The sequence below is a fragment of the Bos taurus genome, chromosome 22 (genome assembly GCF_002263795.3).
Source record: "Bos taurus isolate L1 Dominette 01449 registration number 42190680 breed Hereford chromosome 22, ARS-UCD2.0, whole genome shotgun sequence".
Lineage (NCBI taxonomy): Eukaryota > Metazoa > Chordata > Mammalia > Artiodactyla > Bovidae > Bos > Bos taurus.
In genome coordinates, this window is record NC_037349.1 from 57,784,588 (window position 1) to 57,807,335 (window position 22,748).

The 22,748-nt window shown below is 59.6% G+C and overlaps 1 protein-coding gene across 10 annotated transcripts in view; it reads right to left on the reverse strand.

The window, feature by feature from the left end:
• Positions 1 to 249: 249 nt before the first annotated feature.
• The window catches only part of SLC6A6 (solute carrier family 6 member 6), an 84,015-nt gene continuing 61,516 nt past the window's right edge, over positions 250 to 22,748 (reverse strand). For 9 of the 10 annotated variants that reach the window (XM_024982400.2, XM_024982404.2, XM_024982403.2 and 6 more), the window contains 9 exons: positions 18,722 to 18,856; positions 17,487 to 17,590; positions 17,233 to 17,357; positions 13,451 to 13,563; positions 9,463 to 9,600; positions 8,382 to 8,484; positions 7,703 to 7,803; positions 6,377 to 6,547; positions 250 to 4,115 (listed from right to left, as the gene is read on the reverse strand). In XM_024982400.2, the coding sequence (XP_024838168.2) occupies positions 3,975 to 4,115; positions 6,377 to 6,547; positions 7,703 to 7,803; positions 8,382 to 8,484; positions 9,463 to 9,600; positions 13,451 to 13,563; positions 17,233 to 17,357; positions 17,487 to 17,590; positions 18,722 to 18,856 (1,131 nt within the window). In that variant the 3' untranslated portion in view covers positions 250 to 3,974. 10 annotated transcript variants of the gene reach the window in all.

Below are 22,748 nucleotides of genomic sequence, written 5' to 3' on the forward strand. Positions count from 1 at the left end.
TTGCGGCGCCTTCATTATCTCTGCTGTCTGTTCTTAATAAACCCACTCCTTTCTGAAATACTCCGTGTCTGGAAATTCTTTTCCAACCAGAGCTGGGACTCCACGACATTCACCTCAGTGTCTCCAATCTGAGCGAATAACACGGCGCTCTGAGGAATGTCCCCGGGGCAGGGCTGAAAGCCCTCTGCAAACGGTAAAGAGTTTGCTAAACATACAGAGAAACGGCTGTGTCAGAATGGAAACCACACATTTCAGATTTTAAAAGGAAATTTTATTTTCATGTTATAAGGTGATTACAAACTCCTTTAAAAAAAAAAAAGCAAAGATGAATTTAAAATATTGATATACATATTTATCTAAAAAGCCAAAGAGGAAAAGAAACACCCTGCAAAATACAGGGGTTCGTATCAGAAAACATTTATACACAAAAGCTTGTATACAGCGAGACTGAATTACACACCAAGGATCTCATTCAAATACAAATGCTCCTCAGAAGAGTCTCTTGTTGCTTGATATATTTTTTTTCTTTTACAAAAGTTTAAAATATCTTAAAAATAGTTTGAAGTTTCAAAAAAAGTCCTGATGAACCAGACATTTCTGGAAGGAGGCAAGGACCCACGTTCTCAGCTTTCTCTTGTGCTAAATACAGTCACAGTTGCTAGGGATTTGAAAATTAATTGGGTAAAAAAAAAAAATGAAGCGGACATCTCAATTTGAAGTCACATATATAATAAGACGCTTCAGCAGCCGCCCGCCCAGGGAACGCAGCAGAAGGTGTCTGCGGCGACACTCCTGGAGAGGGCGCCCCTCCGGGGACCAGGGCTGCTCCTGGCTGCTGGTGTCCACGCCCCTCTCCGAGTTTCGATGCCTGAGCTTTGTTGTATTGTGCTTGTTGGGTTTTTTGCACAGTGATATTCACGGCGTCCACGTGGACGGCCTGGCCCCCCGACCTTGGGTCTGAGAGCTGGATGGGACCTCTGGCCACCTCGAGGGGGTTCCCTTGGATTCTTTCCTGGCCAGTCTCTGAGGCCTGGGGGTGGGGAGGGATGGGGGGTGGTGGGGAGGGCTGGGAGATGCTGGCTGTGCCGCTGACCGCTGTGTGGCACCTGGGGACATGGGGCAGTCTGGGTCAGGCTGAGAAGAACCCCCTCTCCCCTTACACTGCCCTCCTCCACCGTCTGGGGGACCTGGGGTGAGAATGCGGGACCAGAGGTTTTGCAGAGGGAGCTGCCCAGGGCCCAGAAACTATCCAAGGCTCTGTGATGGCTACGAATGTCCCACGTGGCCTCAGGCTAGATCCTGCCATCTCCTGCAGGATCTCCCAGGCTCCCAACGCCTGGCTCCTAGAGGCCTGCTGGGTGGGGGGCCAAGGAGGCCGGGGCTGCCAGTCCCACTGAACTGCAGCTTGGGGTCCAGCTGGCCCCTGAGGACGCTCACAGGGTCCCCGGACTCTGGGGACGGAGCATGCCCTTTGCCGTAAGGCTGGTCTTTGGTCTTCAAGGCGAACGTGCCCCTTTGCCAATGAGGGCGCTGACTGGGGGACCCATGAAGTCCCTCCATCACTGGGGACCACAGCAATGAACAGGGCCCAGGCAGGCCCAGCTCCACGGAGCATCTCCCCGGGTGACACTGTCCTGGGGCCCTTCCCCATTTCTGCACCTCTAGAAACATCCTTTAAGCCTCCCTCTTGCCTCCCTTCCAGATCTGGCTGCAAACATCAGAATTCCGACCCAGGTAGAGCACGGCTGGGGGTGAAGGGGGGCTGCCCAGAGACAGGCGAACCAGACTCATGAGCCTCACGACAAGTTTCCTTTATGCGGAGACGTCAGAGGCACGCGTCATTACACCAGGTACTCACAGAGCTGAGTTCTACGGGAACACAAGAGCTAGGCGGTCAGGCAGGAGGCTCGAGGCTGGGGCCAGGTGCCCCGGACCTGGTTTGGGAGAGTGGCTGACCTTCCTTCCAGGCGGGGCCTGGGGACTTGGTCTGCGTGTGTCTTTGGTCTAGAATTTGGTCTGGGAATCGTAGAAGAAGGGGCCTTTTTCGGGCCATTTCCAGAATGTTGCGATTTGCCAACCATCCCGAAACGCTGTGGCCTTTCACCGGGGTCCGAGGCCCCCAAGCCCCTGCACATGACCTGTCCCCAGTCTCTGACAGTGGTTAGTTTACTAAGGTTCCATAAGACAAAGAAGAGGTCACATTGCTACTCGATAAAACCAGGAAAAAACAAAAACCACACCATCGACTTAGACATGGTGGCAACCATAAGTACACAGTAAGATGGGAACGCAGACTTGCCTACGGTTTGGAACAGGATGGGGTGCTGTTTGGCAGAGTATACGCCATGGAGACGGGGGACTGCGACCACACGCCAAAGATGGGAGGTTCAGAGTCCCCTCTGCCCCCTGGGAGGGTGGCACCTGAGGCCCCAGCCCTGCCCGGGGTTGGGGAGGGGGGTCCCAGGACTCATAGAGCCCTGCTCTGAACGCTGACCCAGACCGCGCTCCACGGCCCCCGAGGCGATCACTGCCCTCGTGCGTGACGCTGTTCCGGTTTACTTTAGACTCTGGGCTTGGAAGTGTCTGTTTAAATGGCACAGCTTAGGTCCAGATGCGAGCTGGGCGGGATTCTAAAGGTGGGGTGCCTTTCGTCCTGGTTCAGAGTGGGCTGCCCGCCTGAGGGTGCCTGCCCTGACTCAGCTTCTGCCGCGGTCCCACCCACTGCACGCCTGACCCCGGCTTCTGCAGGGGAGGGGAGAAAGCGCTGCGTTGGCGCTTCCTCACACAGGTGATCCGCGTGGGCTGCACCTGTGCCTGAGCTCGCAGGAGAGTGTGGGGAGCACCTCGCCCCGATGACAGCTTGCTCCCGGTGCTCCCTGCTAGGCGCCAGGGTGGCCCCGGGCCGGGGTCTTTAACAAGAGCCTCTGGGAGACGAGGACGAGCTGAGGGTGGAGAGAGGAGGGGAGGAGCACTCCTCCCGGGCACCTGGGCGCACATCCTTCGGTCCGCTGGCTCACCCCGCACCCCTCACCAATCACGCTTCTCCTACAGGCAGCTTTGAGAGATGCCAGCTGGGGGGTCAGCCGGAAGCTGATAGGAGCCCCCTTCTAAGGCAACAGACCCATCCGTGTGAGGTCTGGAGCCTTGAGACCCCCAGTTCCTGCGGGGCCAGCCTCCACTCACTCCAGGGGACGCCCCGGGGAAGGATGCCTCTCCCTCTCGCCCTGACTGTCCACCCTCAATCCTGAAATAAAAGGGACCCTCCTGACGCAGGGGCTCCCGGCGCTCTCAGCATCAGACGTTCGCCTCTGGGCCCCTTCTGTGGACTCTGAGTCCCTTTACTTGAGGGGTTGGTTTACGGTTTGGGCACCTCTCTTGTTGGCTACGATAAGCGTCACTAGGCACCTTCCTCTGTCCAGCCCCCCCGGGGTCTGGCCAGACAGCTGTTTGCTTCACTTGAACCAGGTCTGTGGGTACGACACCTTTAAAATCCCACCCAGTGTTCTGGTGGGGTGTGGGGGGCAGAACTTTCTGCCAGCTGCACAAGCACCGAAGAACTGCTTTTAAAAATGAGATCTATTGCTGGCAAGATCTATTCAAGTGGTAAAAGTGTTTGACAATCTCTATGTGTCTACATAAAAAAAAATACAAAGAAAATTTTACCAAGTCCCCATAAAATACATCTAACTCCGTATGAAAGTTCTGCCTTGCCCCAGACAGCTGCCCGTGGGTTTGCTTTTTTTGTACAAAACATCCCCAAATCAAAAGGAAATACCCATACACCCAACACTGCACATGCACACACACACGTGCACACGCTCACACACACACACACACACACACAGAGTAACATTTTCTGTGACAATTGAAAAAATAAACAAAACCCTAGTGCAAATATAAAGCTCTGTAAACCTGGTCCTACGAGAATCTAATGTTAGTAAACAGCAGGAGAGCAGCCTGTCCACGGAGAGAGCTCACATCATGGTCTCCACGATGATGTGCGTGGGTTTCCTGAGCGTGTTGTTGACGGCCATGCGGGAGCTGTAGGGCATGGCCCCCTCGTGCTCCACGGCCCAGCGGTTGGGTTCCCTCGGGGTCAGCAGGTACTTGAGTCTCTGCAGAAGGAAGGGGCAGGTGTGGGGAGGCGGGCCAGGCCCTGCGGTTTCCCTCTTCACCCTGCGTCCCACCAGTGTGCTTGACCTCCGCCAAACCCCTGCCCTCTCTGCACCTCCCATTTTTCATCCACTGGCAAACAGAGGCCTTGAACCAAGGCGCCCCAGGCCCTGAACGAGGGCAGAGCTCCCGGCGGGTAGCTTCCTTGGCCAAGTCCTGCTTTACACAGCTGAGCGCCAGGGGACTCATGCCTCCACACTCTTTCCCCCACAGAGCTGAAGCACGCCTCCTCGGGATTCTGGCCCCGCTGTCTCCCTGACTTGCAAAGCAGCTGAGTTTCTGCAGTTTGTATGCCCGAGGCTGGGTGACTCTCTTGAACCTCCCACGGCTCCTTCCCAAATTCCCCCATCTCCACAAGCTACAGGTCCTGCCCTCTCCACGTCCCCGCTGGGGGCCTGGAGACCACGCTGCCTGTATCTGCGCTGCCCTGCCCATCAGAGAGGCCAGAGGCTGGACCCCCACCTGACGCAGGGCAGCTGGTCCTTCCCCAGGTTGCCTGATCACAGGATGGGTGAGGGGGAAAAAGAGCCCCTCTCAGGGCACCCAGAAAACCAAAGCAGAGCTGAGACTTGACCCAGGGCTCCCACCACCCAGCCCACCTCCTGCCAGGTGTCCATTCAGAGGCTTCAAGAGGAAGCAGGGTTAACAGGAAACCCTCTGTCTCGGCATCCACGTTCACTTCAGGTTTACAACAAGGCTCCAAAGCTGCTTGGTAAAAGCTACACTATTTCATTTGAAAATCCAGATTTCCACCTGCTCTTTAAAAACCACAAGATCTGGCAAGCCAAGGCCCACATCTCTTTGATAACCCGGGGTGGGGGGTGCACCAGAATTGGGAGCCTGACCACCTCCTGGGATGGTGCCTGAGACCCCCGCCCCTGGTCCCCCGGCACCCCAGCTGGGACGGCTGCCTTCAGAGGAGGGGGCTTCGGGGAACAGTCAGGTCGGGTCTGGGGCGTGAGGATCGGATGTGACCTGGGGGGTGGCCTCGAATTCCTTCTCGACACCAACCCCGCTCTGCCCAAACCTCTAAACTTGAGATGGAGCAGGATTTTAAAATCAGGCTTCCAAGGGACAGAAGGCAGTGATCTCTTGGGGTGGCTGTGAGCGCTGAGCACTCAGCACTGCCATCCAATGCCTCCAAATAACCCTCAGCCTCTGGGTGGCAAGAGAAATTCCTGGAAATTCCTGGGGGAGGGGCTGGATCTGTCCCAGGCACATTATGTCGGTGCTTTGATAAATGAGAGGGCTATTCAGCATTCTGGCTGAATCCTGGGGTCCTTCCTTGTGGCCTCTGAGGAAACACAATGGACCCAGTGCGGCAGGAACACCCCAGAGGCTTTCCTGGCCCAGACAGACCCCAGCCTCATGGCTTCCTCCCTGGCACACCCCTGCCTACTTCCTCTGTCTCGGGAAGGCCTGTCCCCTCCTCCACCCCCCGCCCCCGCCCCCACCAACCCCCAACCAACGACATCTCCCCCACAACCAGTCCCCTGCCCACAAGGAAACTGCCCAGCCCAGGAGGGAGCCAGGGCCCCCGGACATCCTGGCTCCAGATTTTTAAGAGAATAACAATAAAAACAGCCCAGAACAAAACAGGGCCGTCCTGGAGCCAGCCCAAGCCCAAAGGTTAAGGGAAAGTCTAAGAAAAGGATTTCTTGGAAAGAGCCAGGGCCTGCAATCTCCAGGACTATTGGAGGAATTTCAGAGAGGATGGCGGCAGGATCCGGGGGGGTGGGCGGGGGAGTGAGGGGAGGAGACCCGCGGGGGCAGAGACCCCGGAGCCAGAGCTTCTGCGCGGTGCAGAGGGGGCTTCTTTCCGAGGGTCCGGCAGCAATCGGGGCCACCGGTTTGGGAAGGGGGACACCAGCGTGTGCTGGGCTCAGCCCTCCCCCCAGCTCCTGTCTCAGAAACAGCCCGGCCCCCCTGCTCTGGGGGTGAAGCCCTGGCTCTCATCTTGGCATCTGAAGCCGCTGCCCCCTGGCCTGCTGCCTGGCCCGCAAAGGTGCCGCTGCTGCCCCATCTTCCCACCACGCAATCTCCTGCCCGCAGCTTCAGCCACGCCGCAGGGCCAGGGAGGGGCCTGGGGCTCAGAGAGGGCCAGCGCGGCACCCCAGGGCACATAGCAAACCGACAGCTGTCTGGCCTTCAGCATCCTGCCCCTGGCCCAAATCCCCCAGGCTGGGGGACCCTGGGTGCTTACCACGAGGAACGGCCCTTCGGTCTGGGCGAGACGGATGACCATGACCAATGGGACACACACCATGGAGGAGAGGGCCAGGCACCAGCCCAGCCCGATGGCCCAGGTAGGGTACGTGTAGACTTTGTTGTAGGTCAGGGGTACGTACTTGACAAGAGAGAAGATAAAACACCCCTGTGGGGAGACAAGCGGCGGTCAGGGGCTTCTGGGGCCAGGGCGGGGCCCACCCGAGGGGCCCACACTCTTCCCCGTCTGCTGACGGAGCGGTTGCCCTGCTCAGAACCCCCTGACGCTCCCCAGGGCCTTCTGGACGCAAGCCCCTCCTCTGGCCAGCAATGCCTGGCCCCCTGCCCACTGCCCCCTCCTGCACAGCTACGCTCCGGCTCCCCTGATTCCTCCCAGTGTCTCAGCCCCCCCCACCCCGTGCCCCCTGGGACCTCTGGGCAGGCTGCTCCCGCCCATGGGACCACCTTCCCGCATCTTCTCTGCATCCCGTATGCCCACATGGCTCGAGTGGTAGAGAGACCGCCTGCCGTGCCCCTGACCACCCAGGCGGAGCTGGGCAGGATGCCCTTAGGATGAACCACAAACATGCACACGTGTGAGTATGCCCAGGTGCCAAGTCGCTTCACTTGCACCGACCCTGTGCGACCCCACGGGCTGCAGCCTGCCAGGCTCCTCTGTCCACGGGGACTCTGCAGGCAAGGATGCTGGAGTGGTGGCTGTGCCCTCCTCCAGGGGATTTTCCCGACCCAGGGGAAAATCGAACCCACCTCTCTTACGTCTCCTGCGTCGGCAGGCGGGTTCTTTACCACTGGCGCCATCTGGGAATCCCGCTGGCTGCTACAGTGGCTGGCATTTTGTGAGGGGCAGTTTGTAGCTCAGATGAAAAGAGGGCACAGCCGCTCTCGGGGGTAAAGTGACGGCCTACGCAGTCACCGCTTCTCAGCCCCACATCGGTCGGCCTCCTTGTTTAACAAATGGGGACACGGGGGCCCCACAAAAAGGGACACAGTGGCCTGGAGACAGAGATCCCTGGGGGGATCCCCCGGCACCCGGTTCCTAAACACGGGGGACAGTCGGCCCCCTGAGCTCCCCGTGGTCTGAGCGGACAGTGGCGGCCCGGCCCCACGGGGGACAGTCTGCCCCCTGAGCTCCCCGTGGTCTGAGCGGACAGTGGCAGCCCGGCCCTGGCCCTGAGGCCCTGCTGACACGGGTTTGTCGGAGGCCAGCACTGAACTGACGCCGAGTTCCCGATGGGCGGGCGGGTGAAACCGTCGAGCCCTGGGGTAGGGACGGCTGCCCACAGCCGTGTGGAAGGACACTCACAGTACAGAGAAGCGGGGTGACCACGGCCCAGCAGTACTTCATCCAGGGCCCCGGCCGGTAGCCGATCATGTCCTCAATACCATCGTAGAAGTTATCGCTGCCTGCAAGAGTCAGAGGCAGACGGACGGTGATCCGGCGTCCCAGACACAGCATCCGCCCTGGGAACCTCACGGCAGGGGCTCAAGGGCTGTGGGGTCAGCGTGGGGCGAGGAGGGGGTGTCTCCAGGGCCTCACCCAGGTGTGTGCACCTCCACACCGCACAGACCCAGCACATGTTTATCTGAAAGGATCTGATATTCATGGGTCACTGGGTAGATACCGGCCACCTCAGGCAGAGTCCCAAATCCTGCTGTGGCCATCCCAAGGACTCAAGAAGGTCAGAATGGACCATTCCTGGACTCCAGGGGTGCTTCATCAAAGACAGACCCCTCAAAGGCCAAGCTCTGTGTCTGTCAAGGCATCCGGTCACACCTTGAACCTTCAGCCTGGGGAGAAGCTTCCACATGGCTACAGTCATATTTGTGGTGAAAGGGGAGCCTGGAGAGGAAGGGTCCAGGCAGGGAACAGCCTTTGTGTTTGACTCAAAATGAAATTCCCACGAGAATTCTGTTTCTGGAGCTTCTAAAGAAAGAAGCCCAAAGGGGAGACTCAAGAAAAGTAGGCAAACGTCTCTACTCACCATATATCCAGGCAATAGCAAAACATTCAAAGAACGCCACCCACAAAAGGCAGACACCGCTAGCTGCGTAGTAGTCAAAGAGCTGAAACACGTACATGCCACCCTGCGGAGAGAAAGCCAGAGGAGAACTTGCTACTTGGCCTCTAAGTCCCTCCATATATAAAGAGTTCTGGTCTGTCAACAAGAAATAGAAAGCCCAAGGTGGGGGGTTGAAATTGGGCAGAGGCCGTGAGGACCAGATAACTGTGTTAAAAGATGCCTAGAAAGTGAAGTCACTCAGTCGTGTCCGACTCTTTGCGACCCCATAGACTGTAGCCTACCAGGCGCCTCCATCTATGGGATTTTCCAGGCATGACAAATTTAATTCAAAAAGTAAAAACTTAATTTAAAAACACACAGAGAAAGAAACGGAAGCAAAACATGTCTTTCCTAGCATAAAAACAAATGGGTTCGCTGAAGTCTGTTTCCAACGGAGGGGCTTAAAACCCCCGGTGGCCGACAGAGAAGACTTCAGTGAGACCGAGCTGCTCGGCGTGTGAACCTGTGATCTGCCTTTCAGGGGGTGTTTCTTACAGACACTTAGAGAAACGCATTTGTTTTGAGTTCCGGGAAGGAAGACTGGGGACGTGAAAACCTGATCTGGGGGTCGAATGCAACCCTGTGCTGGAGAGTAAGGAGAGATGGGTGGTGAGCGCTGGGGAGATGAGCCCGCGGCCCCAGCTAGGCTCACACGCTCGGCTCCCCTGCAGGCCTGCCGGAGAAGGGCCACTGCCCACAGCAGTGGGGACAGAGCTGCTGTCAAAGGGGATTTCAGCCGGAGCGCCCCTTCCCTTCTCGGGAGGAGGAGGGCCGGGGGGCAGCAGGTGGCCACGGTGTTGCCAGGGTAACAGGGCAGTGGCGCGGAGCGTCTGGCTGGAGGGCAGGGTCGTGAGTCACCGCCTGCTGCCCCTGGGTGGGGTGGGACCCCCAAAGGAGGGACGACCTCAGTCGGCCGGGCCCTCTCACGCAGCCGCTGGGTGGGGCGGCAGGGGGGCGGCAGGGAGGCGGTGTGGTCCCCTCGTGCCAGGCGGGAGCCACCTACCTCCGTCACCATGGTCAGCCCCAGCAGGTAGCTGACGCAGCATATGGAGGCGATGAAGATCTCCCGGTGAAAGCCCTTCCTTAGCAAGGATGGGTGCAGGTCAACCAAGGACGTGATCTGTCCTTCCACTTCCACAAACTGGGGAGGGAAGGAGAGCCATGAGCAGCAGGCCAGCATCCCTAGGCTCAGAGAGGGGCGGGGTCGCGTCCAGGCCGAGGAGGGGCTCCGAGTGCTGCGTCCTGCCCCTCGGGCGGGGCCTGGCGGGCTCCGCAGGGCTCTGTCCACGCCCCTGAGGCCCCTCCGCCCGGCACACTTGCTGACCGGTGTGTCAGCGCGGGCGACCTCCCGCTTGGTCTGGGTTTTCCTGGAAGCCGAAGGTGTGCACCCCCATTTCTGGGCCTTGGGCACCCAGCCGGGCCAGGTACACAGCAGCACGTGACCTGTGGGTGGTGACCCAGGCAGGTCTGGGCTTCAGTTCCCAGACTGAAGACACTCGGTGGTCTTTAACCCTGCGGGGCCCGTGGGCTCCACAGGGGGATTCTGTACATGTTGTGTGCGCGCCCACAGGCCCATGTGTGTGAGTCCAGGGCTGCCCGTGACCCCCGGAACTCATCCCTGGGCTCCCAGAGGTGATGGAAAGGCCAGTCCATAGGTAACCTTCGAGGGTGACCCTCGGTCTTTCTAAACCTTCCCATCGTTGCACCCAGCGATTTATCCCGGGGTGGGGGACGTTCCACATCGGTCCACAGAGCCGCCTCGGCTCTCAGACAGGGGCGTTAACCCCATCCCGTGGATGTAGATCACAAGGATCTTTGTGACTTCATGACCTCAAGTGAAGGTGCCCCGCAGACAGATTCCAGCCCCCGTGGTGGCCGACCTGGGCAGGACCATGTCTGTCTGTAGGCACCGCCATCCGCAGCCCAGTAGTCTAGAGGTACAGTTTGGGGTGAAAGGGCATGCTGACGCATTTTAATTGGAGTGGCCACAGCCAAACGGCTCGGCCAGGCAACACGCCCTCTGAGGCCATCAGAGTCCACTCGACATCCAAACGCTGAAACCTCAACCTGTCGGCTCTTCCCTCTGGGGCAGACACTGGGAGGTTTGCTTCCACAGCCTTTCTGCAAGACATGACCAACCGCCGACTTCTCTGGAAGCATCAAGGGAGGATCAGGGAACACACACACGTGGGAGCAGGTCCCTCCCGTGAGCTCAACGGGGCCGGGAGTTCAGAGAAACAATGACCAAGAAGCTCTTGGAAGGGGTCCCAAGAGAACAGGGGGCAGGGGCTTAGACCTCTGATTGATGCCTCAGCCAAAGGGGTGCTGAGTCTAAACTGCCAGTGAACTAGAGCAGACCGGCAGCTTTGACGTTAACCTTGTAAAGGAGTCAGAGACAAAGGTTCTTTCCCTTTTTGAGATTTGAAAATCAAAGACGGCAGATCCAGGGTCACTGAGAGTCAGGGCCAATACCGGCATAAGCCCCTCGTTGCCGAGTCCGCTGCGGCCCTGGGGGGGCACCATGGCCCCTCCACCAACCTCTCCAGACCTGACTCACTTAATAGGGACACAGCCCTGCCTTCTCAGAGCCTCCGCTTCCTTCGCTATAACGTGAGAGCATCCTGCTGATGCTTAAAAGCCGGGTGGCGGCGGGAGGAAAAGGGGGTTTTGGTGGGGACAGACTTCCGTTTGGGAAGATGAGAAAGCTCTGGAGATGATGCTGGTGATGGCTACGACAACGTGAGTGTCCTTAATGCACTGAGCAAACACTTAGAAATGGGTGCTCAGTCGCTCAGTTGTGTCTGAATCTTTGCGACCCTATGGACTGTAGCCCGCCAGCCTCCTCTGTCCAGTGGGATTTTTCCAGGCAAGAATACTGGAGGGGTTTGCCATTCCCTTCTTCAGACAATCTTCCCGACGCGGGGATCAAACCAGCATCTCCTCCTTTACAGGTAGGTTCTTTACTTCTGAGCCGCTGGGGAAGCCCTAAACATGGCTAAGAGGGTCAGTCTCACGTTATGGGATTTTCCCACACGTGACACGTGAAGCCTGGTCCGAGTGGACACCTCACAGGGTAGGGCCCTTATCACGGCTGGTGCTGGTGTATCTATAAAACCTTCCCCCACGTCTCCGAGTTCATACAGGCGCAGCGGAGGGATCCCAGGGCTCAAATCCCACCACGCCCCTTCCTGGTGCGTCAATTAGGCAGGTCGTCTGGTGCTGCGAGCTCCACGCTCTGAACCAGAAGAGCTCGCTCAGGGCGACGCTGCCCTGGAGAGCTTCAGGCTTCCCGAAGTGAAGGGCCGTGGGGAGCCCGGCTCCGAGGCGCACAGCCTCCACCAGGCCTCACCTACCTCCCAGGGGAAAGCTAATGAATACCCACCCATGCCCCTTCCACCGCCCAAGAGGCCAGTCTGGAGATGGCCTGCTTTGTCACTTATTAACCTCTTTCTGTTTTCTTTTTTGGGTTTTGCTGAGAGCTCTGGAAGAGGTTATAAAAGCTGGCTGCCGGGGGCCTCCGAAGGCCAAGCTCATTAACCAGGGGTGATGGATGGAGTCCTCTTGCTGTTTACACAGCTCAAGTTCATCAACAACCACTCCAGTTATTTTTGTTCCCGTCTCCCAGTTGTTTTCCTTCGGTCTTATCTGCTAATCCTGGTCTTCTTTCTGGCAAACCCTCCGCTCTGCTCTGGACCTTGCTAGCAGACCGCCCTCTCTCCCCTGCCTGACCTTCTGAGACTTCCCACCTCCCAGGTCCTGAGTCCCCGGGGGCCCATCTGTTCACTGGCTTCGAGGCCACTGCCTGAGAGATGGACGGTGGGCAAGGTTCTCTCCTGAAGGGGTGCAGCCCCCACTGCTCGCAGGGTCCCAGCTGACCAGACTTTTGTGAGGCATCCGGACCCCCAGCTGGCACACGAGGCTGCCTGTCAGTGACTGACCTCGGAGAGAGGCCCCTGGGTGGCCCTGGGCACAGGACTAGCCCGCCCTGCACACCCCAACCGTCCCCTCTTGGAGCCACACCTGTGTTCTCGATAAGGCCTCAGTGAAAACATGCCTATTTCCAGGGAAAGGTGTCCCAGGGGCTTGCTCTAATGTTCTCCGGGCTGACTGCTCCCTATCAGGAAACGCGCCCGGCGTTTCACATAAGGCAAGGAAGATTCAATCATACCCATTTACTGGATGAGGAAACTGAGGCGAGGGTGGAAGAAACGTGTTCAACAAAGCAACACCATGGGGGCAAGTGGGCCTGGGACTGAGTTACTCCAAAGGCAGACGCAGCCCCGGCTGACACACACAGACACACCCCGGGGAGAGGGGAGGCTTAAGCCCTGGAGGGCTGGGACATGGGGGTTAAGAGGTGCAGGGAATGACGACAGGGTAGCGGGGGGTCCTGCTTGTGTGGGGATGGCAGGGGGGGTGGTTAAGCGAGGCTCTGGGGGCTCGGTTTCCCTGTGGGGGTCAAGCTCGCTGACCCACGTGCCCCAGGAGGTGGCAAGCACAGCCCGGTTCCAGCTTCCGTGGCCACACTCAGGACTGTCAGTGGCCACTCGCACCCCAGACAGCCGTGTCGGGCGCCTGCCCGAACGGCTCGTGTGCTGGGTCCCGCCGGGGTCTGCGCGGGGGCTCCGTGCTCCGCGGCGCGTGCCACCAGCTGTGGTCTCACCTTCTCCTTGTACCCCTGGGCCTGCACCCGAGGCTGTCTCTCCCCCGCTGAGGTCAAAGGCTCGAGCTTTGGTGCAGATGACATCCTGCTGCCGCCCTGGGCCGTTCCCTCCCCCGGGGTCCAGGAACCCTCGCTGGCTGCAGCTGCTGCAGGCGCGACGTGAGGTGCTGTGTGTGTGTGTGTGTGTGTGTGTGTGTTGGGGGTTACAACCAGCTCATCACAGCGCAGAGGGAGGCTCTGCCAGAACCAGGTGTCCGAGGAGGGAGGCCTTTCCTCCCTCGCCCAGGGGCAGACCCGCCTGGGGACCATCCCCTCACCCTGCACATACCTGGCTATCCAGTCCAAGCAAGAGAAGCATAATGAAAAAAAGGATGGACCAAAATGTGGGCAGCGGCATCATCGTCACGGCTTTCGGGTAGGCGATGAAGGCCAGGCCAGGACCTAAGGGGAGAGAAGATGGCGAGGGTGGGCAGAGGGGTCATCAGTGCCCGAGTTGCCCCGAGCCCCGGAGCCACACAAGACACTCGGGGTCTGGGGCGGGTCTCCCCAGTCCCCGATGCAGGGGCCCGCCTGGGGTGAGAGACCAGGCCTGTTCTCACTTGGGGTGGGACGCGCCGGGGCTCAGGCGGGGGCCCGTTTTAGCATCTGTCTCCTACGCAGCAGCACCGCTGGCCTTCTCAGGCGCCACGTTCCGAGTGGACACCGGTTATGGGGGTGGGAGACGGGACCAAGCTGGCCCTCGGTCTGCCAGCTGGGGAAAGGAGGGGCTCCCCCCCCAAAACCAGATACCCACACCAATGTTTGCTGGAAGGAAGCAAAACCAGGGAGCGCTCCGGTTATCTGACCACCAATCCCGGTTTGCAGAGAAAAGCTTTCCACTGAATCAATGAACGCGTGGCCAGAAAAAAGAAGCCAGAACCACGCCCTGCGGGGCCCACGTGTCTTCAGGATGCATCTGTGCACCCACCCGAGCACCATGACAGCCGAGGCCCAAAGCTGAGGGAGGGGTGAGCAGGGTAAGACGCCAGGCGGGCAGCCCCCTGGCCGCTGTGCAGTCCTCCGCCCAGCACCTCCTCTCTCCACATCACCACATGCCCTCAGGGGGCGGTCTCCCCGCAGGGGTGGGGGGCAGGCTCCCATAAGTGAACCCCAAGGAGGCTTCTCCTGCTCAGATTATCGGGTGCTGGGGCCACTTCCTTGGCAAAGGGTTCTGGTCTCCAGGGGGTGCTCTGACATATATGCAGGGAGAATTCCTACCAGCTCTGGGGGTGCCTCCAATTGCAAACATCCCCTCCCGCCTCCAGCTGGGCCTCAGAGAAGACAACCAGGGGAAGGGCTGAGTTGTAACCGAGACCTGTGGGTCCCCCAGAGGGTCGGGAGCCGCAAAAGAGAGAAGGGCTTGGGCTAAAGAAAAAATATAAAGTAAAATCCAAAACTAAAAAAAAAAAAAAGTCAAGAAATGTGAAACAAGCAGGGCTGGAGGACAGGATATTTAAAACAGTAAAACGGGGTCGGGAACAAAATGAATGGTCTAAGAAAGAAAAACAAAAAACAACTTTGAAATGAATTGCAGCCAGAAACCACATCGCACGGCGTTGACCACACGCGTGGTGGCGAGGGTGAGTCGCTTTACGCCCAGAGTCCACCCCGATGTAAGCAAAGTCCAACCATAATCATGACCGTGTCCTCAGAGGCGATGGTGGAAAACCCCCAGGAGGGGTGCGAGGGCGCTCGTCCCAGCCCCAAAGCCCTAGCTGCAGTAGGACCCTCGTGTCCACGGGGCTGGGGCCCCCTGGGACCCCCACGTCAGCTCCGGCCTGACCGTAGGTGGCACTGGGAGGGGTCGACCCAGCCGCGGCGAGACAGATGTAAAATGGGGCCCCCACCCCAGCCCACCCCCGCCCGCCCGCTGGGCCCCGAAGCTTCTCAACAGCTACTTCTGTATCTCAGTGTGTTGCCTTTCTCGAGCCAGCCTCGGGGAGAGGGTGTGAGCACCCTTCTCGGAAAGCAAGGGGACTGAAGAGAGAGGGCAGGGGACGTGGCAGCCACTGGAGCCCCTGGGGCAGCAGAGACGCCCACGCTACGCTTCATTCGCAATGTCCACACCTCATGGCTAAATGATTATCTTGTTCCAATGCACTTTGCTCAACGTGGCGCTTGATAAAAAGCTTATTAGCGAAATAATCACCCTTGATGTGTCGGCTGTTCAGACATCACCGTGGGGAATAAACGACAAGGTCTTTGAAGTGGACGGGAATAAGACACAACTCAGCTTGACGGTGAAGACTAGGTTACAGTACCTAGCTGTCCGCAGACAAGGATCTGTTTCATGTACCGACAGATGACCTCCCACCACTCAACTCCCTCCACGCTCCTGGCCATTCCCCACCAATCAGAATTGGTTGGCAAGCCCTCAGCTGAAGAAAAGCCATGTGCAAAGGGGTGTCAACTGTCTCCTCTCGGTCACTCTGCCAAACTCCCACACAGGCATGGCTTCTGCACTTCTGCAACTACTTCCTGTGTCCCTCAGTCTCTGGCCTGCCTCTGGGGGCTCCCAGGGGAGGAAACTCTGTCTAAAGGTCTGATCTGGGGCCCGGGACAGGGCAGAGGAGCATGGGACCAAAGCGTGGGCTTGCCAGGACTGCCCTGCGGCACCAGGTGTAGGAGGAGGGGGCCGGGGTGGGGGGACGTGGGGCCTGGGGCTCTGAGAGGCTCACACACCATGGGCCAGAGGCCGTCACACACATGCAGGGTAGGACGGGGAGGCTGGAGGGGGCACCTCCTCACATGAGAGGGGCCTGTCCAGCCTCTGGTGGGCACCCTGCCCAGGACACCGCAGATCCGACCTTGAGCAGCCCTTGCTCTCAAGCTGCTGGTGGCAGGGGTGAAGCTGACCTCTGAATACACGATGGCGAGGTCCCGAAGCCCCAGTCCTAGGGGCTCCGGCTGGGGAACCAGGACACCATCCTGTGTTTCCAACAAGGGCAGGGACTCCAGTCTGGGCCCCGACAGTCAGGACCTCGCAGTCTCCTCTTGGCCCTGAGAGAAGCCTCAGCCCAGGGCCCTCACCTGCCCCTCGGTGACCCCTGAGGGGTCCTGGCAAGTCGGGAGGTCAGGCTGGGCACAAGAGCAACAGCCGCCCTCTGGGTGACCTGGGCAGGAGGGGAGGAGGGCAGAGCAGCAGGAAAGGCGGACCCCGGGGGTCCTGGGAGTGAGGTTCTCAGCACCACACGGAAGCCCAGCAGCTCAAAGCCGCGGGCCCAGGACCCGGAGCTCGTGGGGGGCACCTCTTAGAACTGGGCACCTAGGCTTCTGAGGCTCTGGGGTCCTGGCAGCTGAAGCCCTCCCAGTTCTCAGGTTCCAGAACTATCTTGCTGGAACCCCAGGATCCCAGCCTCAGCCTCCAGGCTCTGCAGACTCTGACCCTAAGACTACCTGCCCTTGCAGCTGTCTTGCGGGGGCGGGGGGTGTCCCACCCATGGAGCCCACACCCCCGAGGGGTGGAGGGGTCCCCACAACCTACCCCCAGACTGAACCTGTCACCGTCCCAGAGGGTGGCCTGTCACACCCGGTCCTTCCCCAGCTCGGGCAAAAACGGTGGGTGCTTGACACAGGGCAGAGACCGACCCAGTCAAACAGGAGACGGTGGTGGAATGAATGAAGGGGTCGCTTAGGGCAAAGTGCAAAATACAGAAACCCAAGCTGAGAAGGTGGCGACGGCTGCCGACAGGTGGCTGCCCTGCCCCTGAGCTAGGAAAGTGCTTTCTGTTGCTGAAACCAGGAGTTTGCTCTAGGGAAGGACAGGGAGTGGGTGGTGTAGGGCAAAGACCACTTGAGAAGCGCTGAATATTCCCCAACTTGACCAGCCCCCGGGTTTCTGCCGTCCCTGGGGCAAAACCGCAGTGACGATGTTCCCAATTTAGCTTTTGAACTCTTTGAAACCTGGGGGACATCGTGGTGCGAGAAGGGGGTGGGGTGGGGGTTCATTTCAGAAACCAGGTTCATCCCCCCGCAAAGCCCCCTGGGCGGGGGTCTGGCTTCATGCCTGCAGTACTCGGCTCACACACTAGGTGGCAGCGCCCACCACCACTGCCACCAACACCACCATACCTGACTCAGCCACATCAGCAATGTCCACCCCTTGCTCTTGTGCCATGAAGCCCAGGATGGAAAAAATTGCGAAGCCAGACACAAAACTGGTACCACTGTTCAGGCATCCCAGCAGCATACAGTCCCTATGTTACACATATGTCAGGGAGCAAGTTAATTCACAACACAAGGAAGCCACGCTCCCTAACTTCTCTTTTTCTTTCTTTAAACATCATCACTCTAAGGCCCAGCAGGCCTGCCGGCGCAACACTTGCCTGTATGAGTTATACTTGTACTTGTTGTAGCTCCCCAGCGAGGTCATGGCCCCCAGGCAGATGGCGTAGGAGAAGAATATTTGGGTCCCAGCATCGATCCATACCTGGAAGGGTGCGGGGGCGGGGGAGGGTGGCAAAGACAAGACAAGAAGCGTCGTCAGAGCCGGCTTCCTGGAGGCGGCGGCGTGGGCCCCGAGGACTCCGCCTAGAGGTGTGCAGATTCTCCACGCGATGGGAGCATCTGTGCTGGAATCCAGGGTGCAAGCAGAACCCCAGAAGTCTAAGAGCCCCCCAACCCCAGTTCACTGAGCATCAGGGTTAAGAGGCCCTGCTTTTGAAGCAGAGGCACCTGGAGTCCGACCACGGAATCATCGTGGGCAAGTAAATATGACTCCCGGAGCCTCGGTTTTCACACCTGTACTGTGGGCTCCGCTCCTCTGCCCCACAGTGCTTTTTTTTTTTTTTTTTTCACAGGTTCAAAGAGTTAAGATTTAGCCTAGCGCCAGACACACGGTAAGGCTGCTATCCTTATGGTCACTGCTATTGTCTGGGGATCCCCGCCCAAGTTGGAAGTGGGAGGAATTCCCAGATGGATTCTCCAGAACCTTCGGCAGGCAGCCCCTGACGGCCGCCCAGCCGTCTCCCAGCTGTCCTCTGATGATGGCTGAGCCCTTGCCCCCAGCCTCCCACCCAGGGCGAGAGGACCGTGGGGAAGAGACCCAAAGTGGCACAGGCCCTTGGGGACAGCCTAAAGGCTGAGAACCCTGGGGACAAAAGGTCCCGAAATGGGCCAGTGAGATCTCCGACCCCCGCGGCCACGTGGCTGAGTGCCTCGGTGGGGGGGACCGTTAGTGTTTATCCCCTGACCTTCTAAGAGGTCACAACTCTGAACTCCACCCTCAGCCCAGGGCACCCCCACGATGCAGCCTCAAGGCTGCCGTGGGCAGAGGAGGAGACCAGCTTCCGGAGACGTCTCTGCCTTACCTGGCGCCGTGCCTAAAGCAGCCTCTATAATTGGCCCGCCTCGGGAGGCCTCATCACGAAAAGATACACACCGCCGGGACGGCCGGCGGGCACCATGAACAACCCACCGGGGCCCAGTGGAAAAGCACCAGGGCTGAGTACTCCCCGGCTCCATCTGGGTCAGAAGCACAGGCACGGCTTCAGTTTCCTCCCCGCATGCCGGCCCCGGGGGTGGGGGTGGGGGGTAGGGAGGCCACGCTGCCCCGCGGTACCTGTGGGTCCTCCAGGCGGCTGATGTCGGGGTACAGATAGAACTTGATGCCTGCGCCCGCGCCGGGCAGCGTCAGCCCACGGACCAGCAGCACCAGCAGCATAGCGAATGGGAACGTGGCCGTGAAGTAGACAACCTGCAAGGGGCGGGAGCCATTCAGCCACTCAGCAGACCCTCCTGCTGCTGGTCGAGCCCCAGCATCCGCTCCGAGGCAGGCGCTCCGGAGCCAGGCTCGGTCCGCCCTTGCTGAGGGACCTGGGGCGTGACGCTCACCCTCTCTGGGCTGCAGGCCCCTCACCGGCAACCTAGGTGTAAAGCAAGTACCCACCTCACACACAGACTTACTGACACTCGAATCCTGCAAATATTTACGGGGCCCTGGAAATACAGAGAACCAGTCCCTGCCCTCATGGAACTGACATTCCAGTGGGTGGAAAAAGGGAAATGCACAACAGGAGAGTAAACGATCGTGGGTGAATGCCCAGGGGTTGGCCCACAGCGTGGAGTACGCATCAGCTAAGGTTCGCAGGGAGGCCTGGAGGGCTGCAGTCCCCCGGGTCTCAGAGTCGGCACGAATGAGCGACTAAACATTCACAGCGTTAGTATGACTTCTGGTTCAGAACCAGCTAAGTGTGGGTTCGAATCCTCGCTCCATCCCCTCGTGTGCTGTGTGACCTCGGCCATGACGCTTACCCTCTCTGGGCCTGCGGCCTCGTGTGTAAAATGGGGATAAGAGAAACAAAAGGCCCTCACTAATGGGCAAGGCGAGGATGCAACGGAATGGCGCTCACAACGTGGTCAGAACAGCACAGGGCAGGTGGCTGCTTAGACGTGCAGAAAAGGGGGTCTTTTGTTGGCCGGGTGGTTGAGCAGGAAGCATCGGGGAACTTCTGGAGAGGAAACCAGGATGGGTCGTGCCTCACGTCCCAGGCAGGGTGAGGTCAACGCCAGGCGGGGACCACAGATGACCCAGGCCACGCCTTTCCATCCCCGAGGGCCCTGCCCTACTTCCTCTCCCGGCCTGTCCCCAAAGCACCGGCCTTCAAACCTCCTGTGGCCTCCGTTTACAGATTGGATTTTCCCAACTTTCACTCCAGCACAAAAAGTCCTCAGGAGGGGGCATGTGCCTGAGCGGGGCTCAAAGGTGTCCGGGGGCACGGACAGTGAAATCCTGCTATTTCAGCCGGGCGCTGGCTGAGCCAGGTCTCCTGAGCAGCAGCCCACTCCATGCTCAGCACGTCCCCAAATCAGTGTGTGCTGGCCGCCTTGCTGACGAAGGACAAACAGGAGCTGGGCGGGGCTCCCAGACATCTTCAAACCACCACTGCGCACAGGGCATCTTGGTGTGTGGTAGAGGACATGCGAAAGTCCATAGTGACCATCAGAAATGCTGAGACTAGCTCACGGAGCCCCCAACTCCTTCTGAGGGGGCCGGGGGACCAGGGAGGAGCCGCTGCATGGCCAATGCACCCATTTTCCAGGTGTGGAAACTGAGGCCCAGAGAACAGGATGAAGGTTCGCGGCGCTGGGGGAGAGGACAGTGCCAGGACAGTATGGGGCACTCCCGGGACCCAGATAACAGACAGAGGCGGAGGGTGACAGAGCCCCAAACCTTGCCCAGCTGCCGCGGGAAGCCTGGGTGGAGCCAGTTCTCGGATGGAGCTGCCATCTCTTTGAGTAGAAACAACTAGAAGTGGGCTTTGAAAGGGCGCGAAGGAAGCTCTCAGGGCTCGCTGGGCTCAGCTGCCCTGGGCCAGTGCCAGCAGCCAGGGTTTACTGAGCGCCTCCTGTGTGCCAGCTGCAGATGCCCGTGCAGTAACTGCGCTCAGTGGGTCTTGCCCTGACCCCGTCCTGTAGATGGGGAAACCGCGGCCCACAGAGCCAGCCCTTGCCCACGGGTCACCCAGCACTCAGGCGGCAGAGCTGGATGGTCCAGAACCTGCTTCAGCGGCAAGAGCACAGCAGGAAAGAGCCCCTCGATGTCTGCAGTTTGTCTGGTCTTCCCCAAGAGCAGCATCCCGAGGCTCCAGGGCTCAGGTCGGAGATCGGGCTCTGGGGCAGGCTGGCTGTCAGACCCTGGGCAAGCTACAGCCCCTCTCTGGGCTCCACGTCCCCACCTGAACCAGCCGGGCTCTGAAGTTCCCTCCAGCTCTGCTGAGGAGTCCGTATCCGGGGCCCTCCCAGAGGGGCGGCTCGGCCTCCGCATCCTGGGTCGCCCGGTGGTGGGCCCCCAGAGGACCGGGGGTACAAGGGCCGCCCTCCTTCCGCCTCCACCATGCCCTCCCTGGACGCCCCTCTCCCTGACTGCCCTGCAGGCCGCTCCAGAAGACAGGAGAGCCCTCCAAGTCCCGGGAACCAGCGGGCATACGTGGAGGGCGGGGCCGGCCAGGAAGCCACAGAAGGGGCGAAAGAAAGATGGCTGGCCCGCAGGCTGCTCGGGCCCCGGCCCCGGCCCACACGGAGAACAATGATGCCGACAGCGGCGGGCGAGGGCGGAGGGCAGAGGCTGCCGCTTCAAAGCGCACGGGGGCCCCGGGCTGGGCAGGCGGGCGGGGGCCGGGGGGCTTTGTGTCAGGGACACAGGACGCCTCCCAGGGTGGAGTGGGGGTGGGGGTGGGTTCCCTTGTTTCCACACGTTCGTTTCCCTAGCACTTCTGCAGCGCTTGCTGTGTGCCAGGCGCTGTATAACTCACTCATCCTGACGACTGCAAGGAGCAGACTGTCACCTACATTTTCTAGATGAGGAAACAGAGGCATCAGGGGCCCAGGGCCAGCCGGCGGCAGAGGAGGGATTTGGGCCAGGCCGGCTGGCGTGTGCGTGTGTGTCTGTATGTGTGTCTGTGTCTGTGTCTGTGTGTGTCTGTGTCTGTGTGTGTCTGAGTGTGTGTATGTCTGAGTGTGTGTCTGTGTGTACGTCTGTGTCTGTGTGTTTTTCTGTGTTTGTGTCTGTGTGTGTCTTGTGTTTGTCTGTGTCTGTGTGTGTGTGTGTCTGTATGTGTATGTCTGTGTCTGTGTGTGTGTGTGTGTCTGTGTGTGTGTCCGTGTGTGTCTGAGTGTGTGTCTGTGTCTGTGTGTGTGCCTGTGTGTACGTCTGTGTCTGAGTGTGTTTCTCTGTGTGTATGTCTGTGTCTGAGTATGTGTCTGTGTGTACATCTGTGTCCGACTGTGTGTCTCTGTGTGTGTCTGTGTGTGCACGCTTTCTCCCCACGCCCAGGGCAGCACAGCCCACCTGCTCACGCCGCCGTGGCGGCGTCTCTGGCAGGACACCCTTGTTTTGCAGAATCTGCCGAGGCCCAGCCCCTGAGCGCCATCCTCTCAGCCTCCCGGTGACTCTCGGGATCCCCGTGGGAGCGGCTCTGCCAGCCGCCACCAGTGGGTCTCTGGCAGGGGCCCTGTGCCAGGATGCAGTATTTTTCCACTCTTGCTGGCAAACTTCCGTGGCTGCTCTGAGCCCGCGACCCAAAAGCCCTGCAGCCCAAGTGCGCTGGAAACTTACAAAGCCAGTGCCTCCTCCCCGCCCCTGTGACGGCGGGGAGAGGGTGGCCGGCCAGGCACCAGGGGGACGCGCTGGTCTCTGCCGCCCTGGGCTTCCTCTGGGGAGGTCGTTTGGGCAGCGCGGGTTGCTCACCCCAGAGGCCCAGGGCCGTGGGTCTGCATCCAGGGCCTGGCAGGCCCCAAGCACCTCGTGTGTGTTTGGGGGGGGCAGCACTCATTTCACACAGGGGGAAAATGAGGCTCCTGGGGGAAGGGACTGGCCCCTGGTCATGCTGGCTATGGGCGCAGAGCCGAGACCCCACACCAGGTCTGGAGAGGCTGGCCTGTGCTTGCGTCTGGGATTTGAACTGCCGGTGGGGTTCATGGGGCCGCCCTTCCTGTGGGAGGGTCTGGATCCCTGTCACCCCCTGCGGCCTAACGTGCTGTGAGAGCAGCAGCCACAGGAGGCGGGAGAACGCAGGGCCCCGAGGCTGGGCGCCGGGCTGCCCGAGCTCAAATGCCACCCGGGCTACCGACAAGCTGTGTAGACGTGA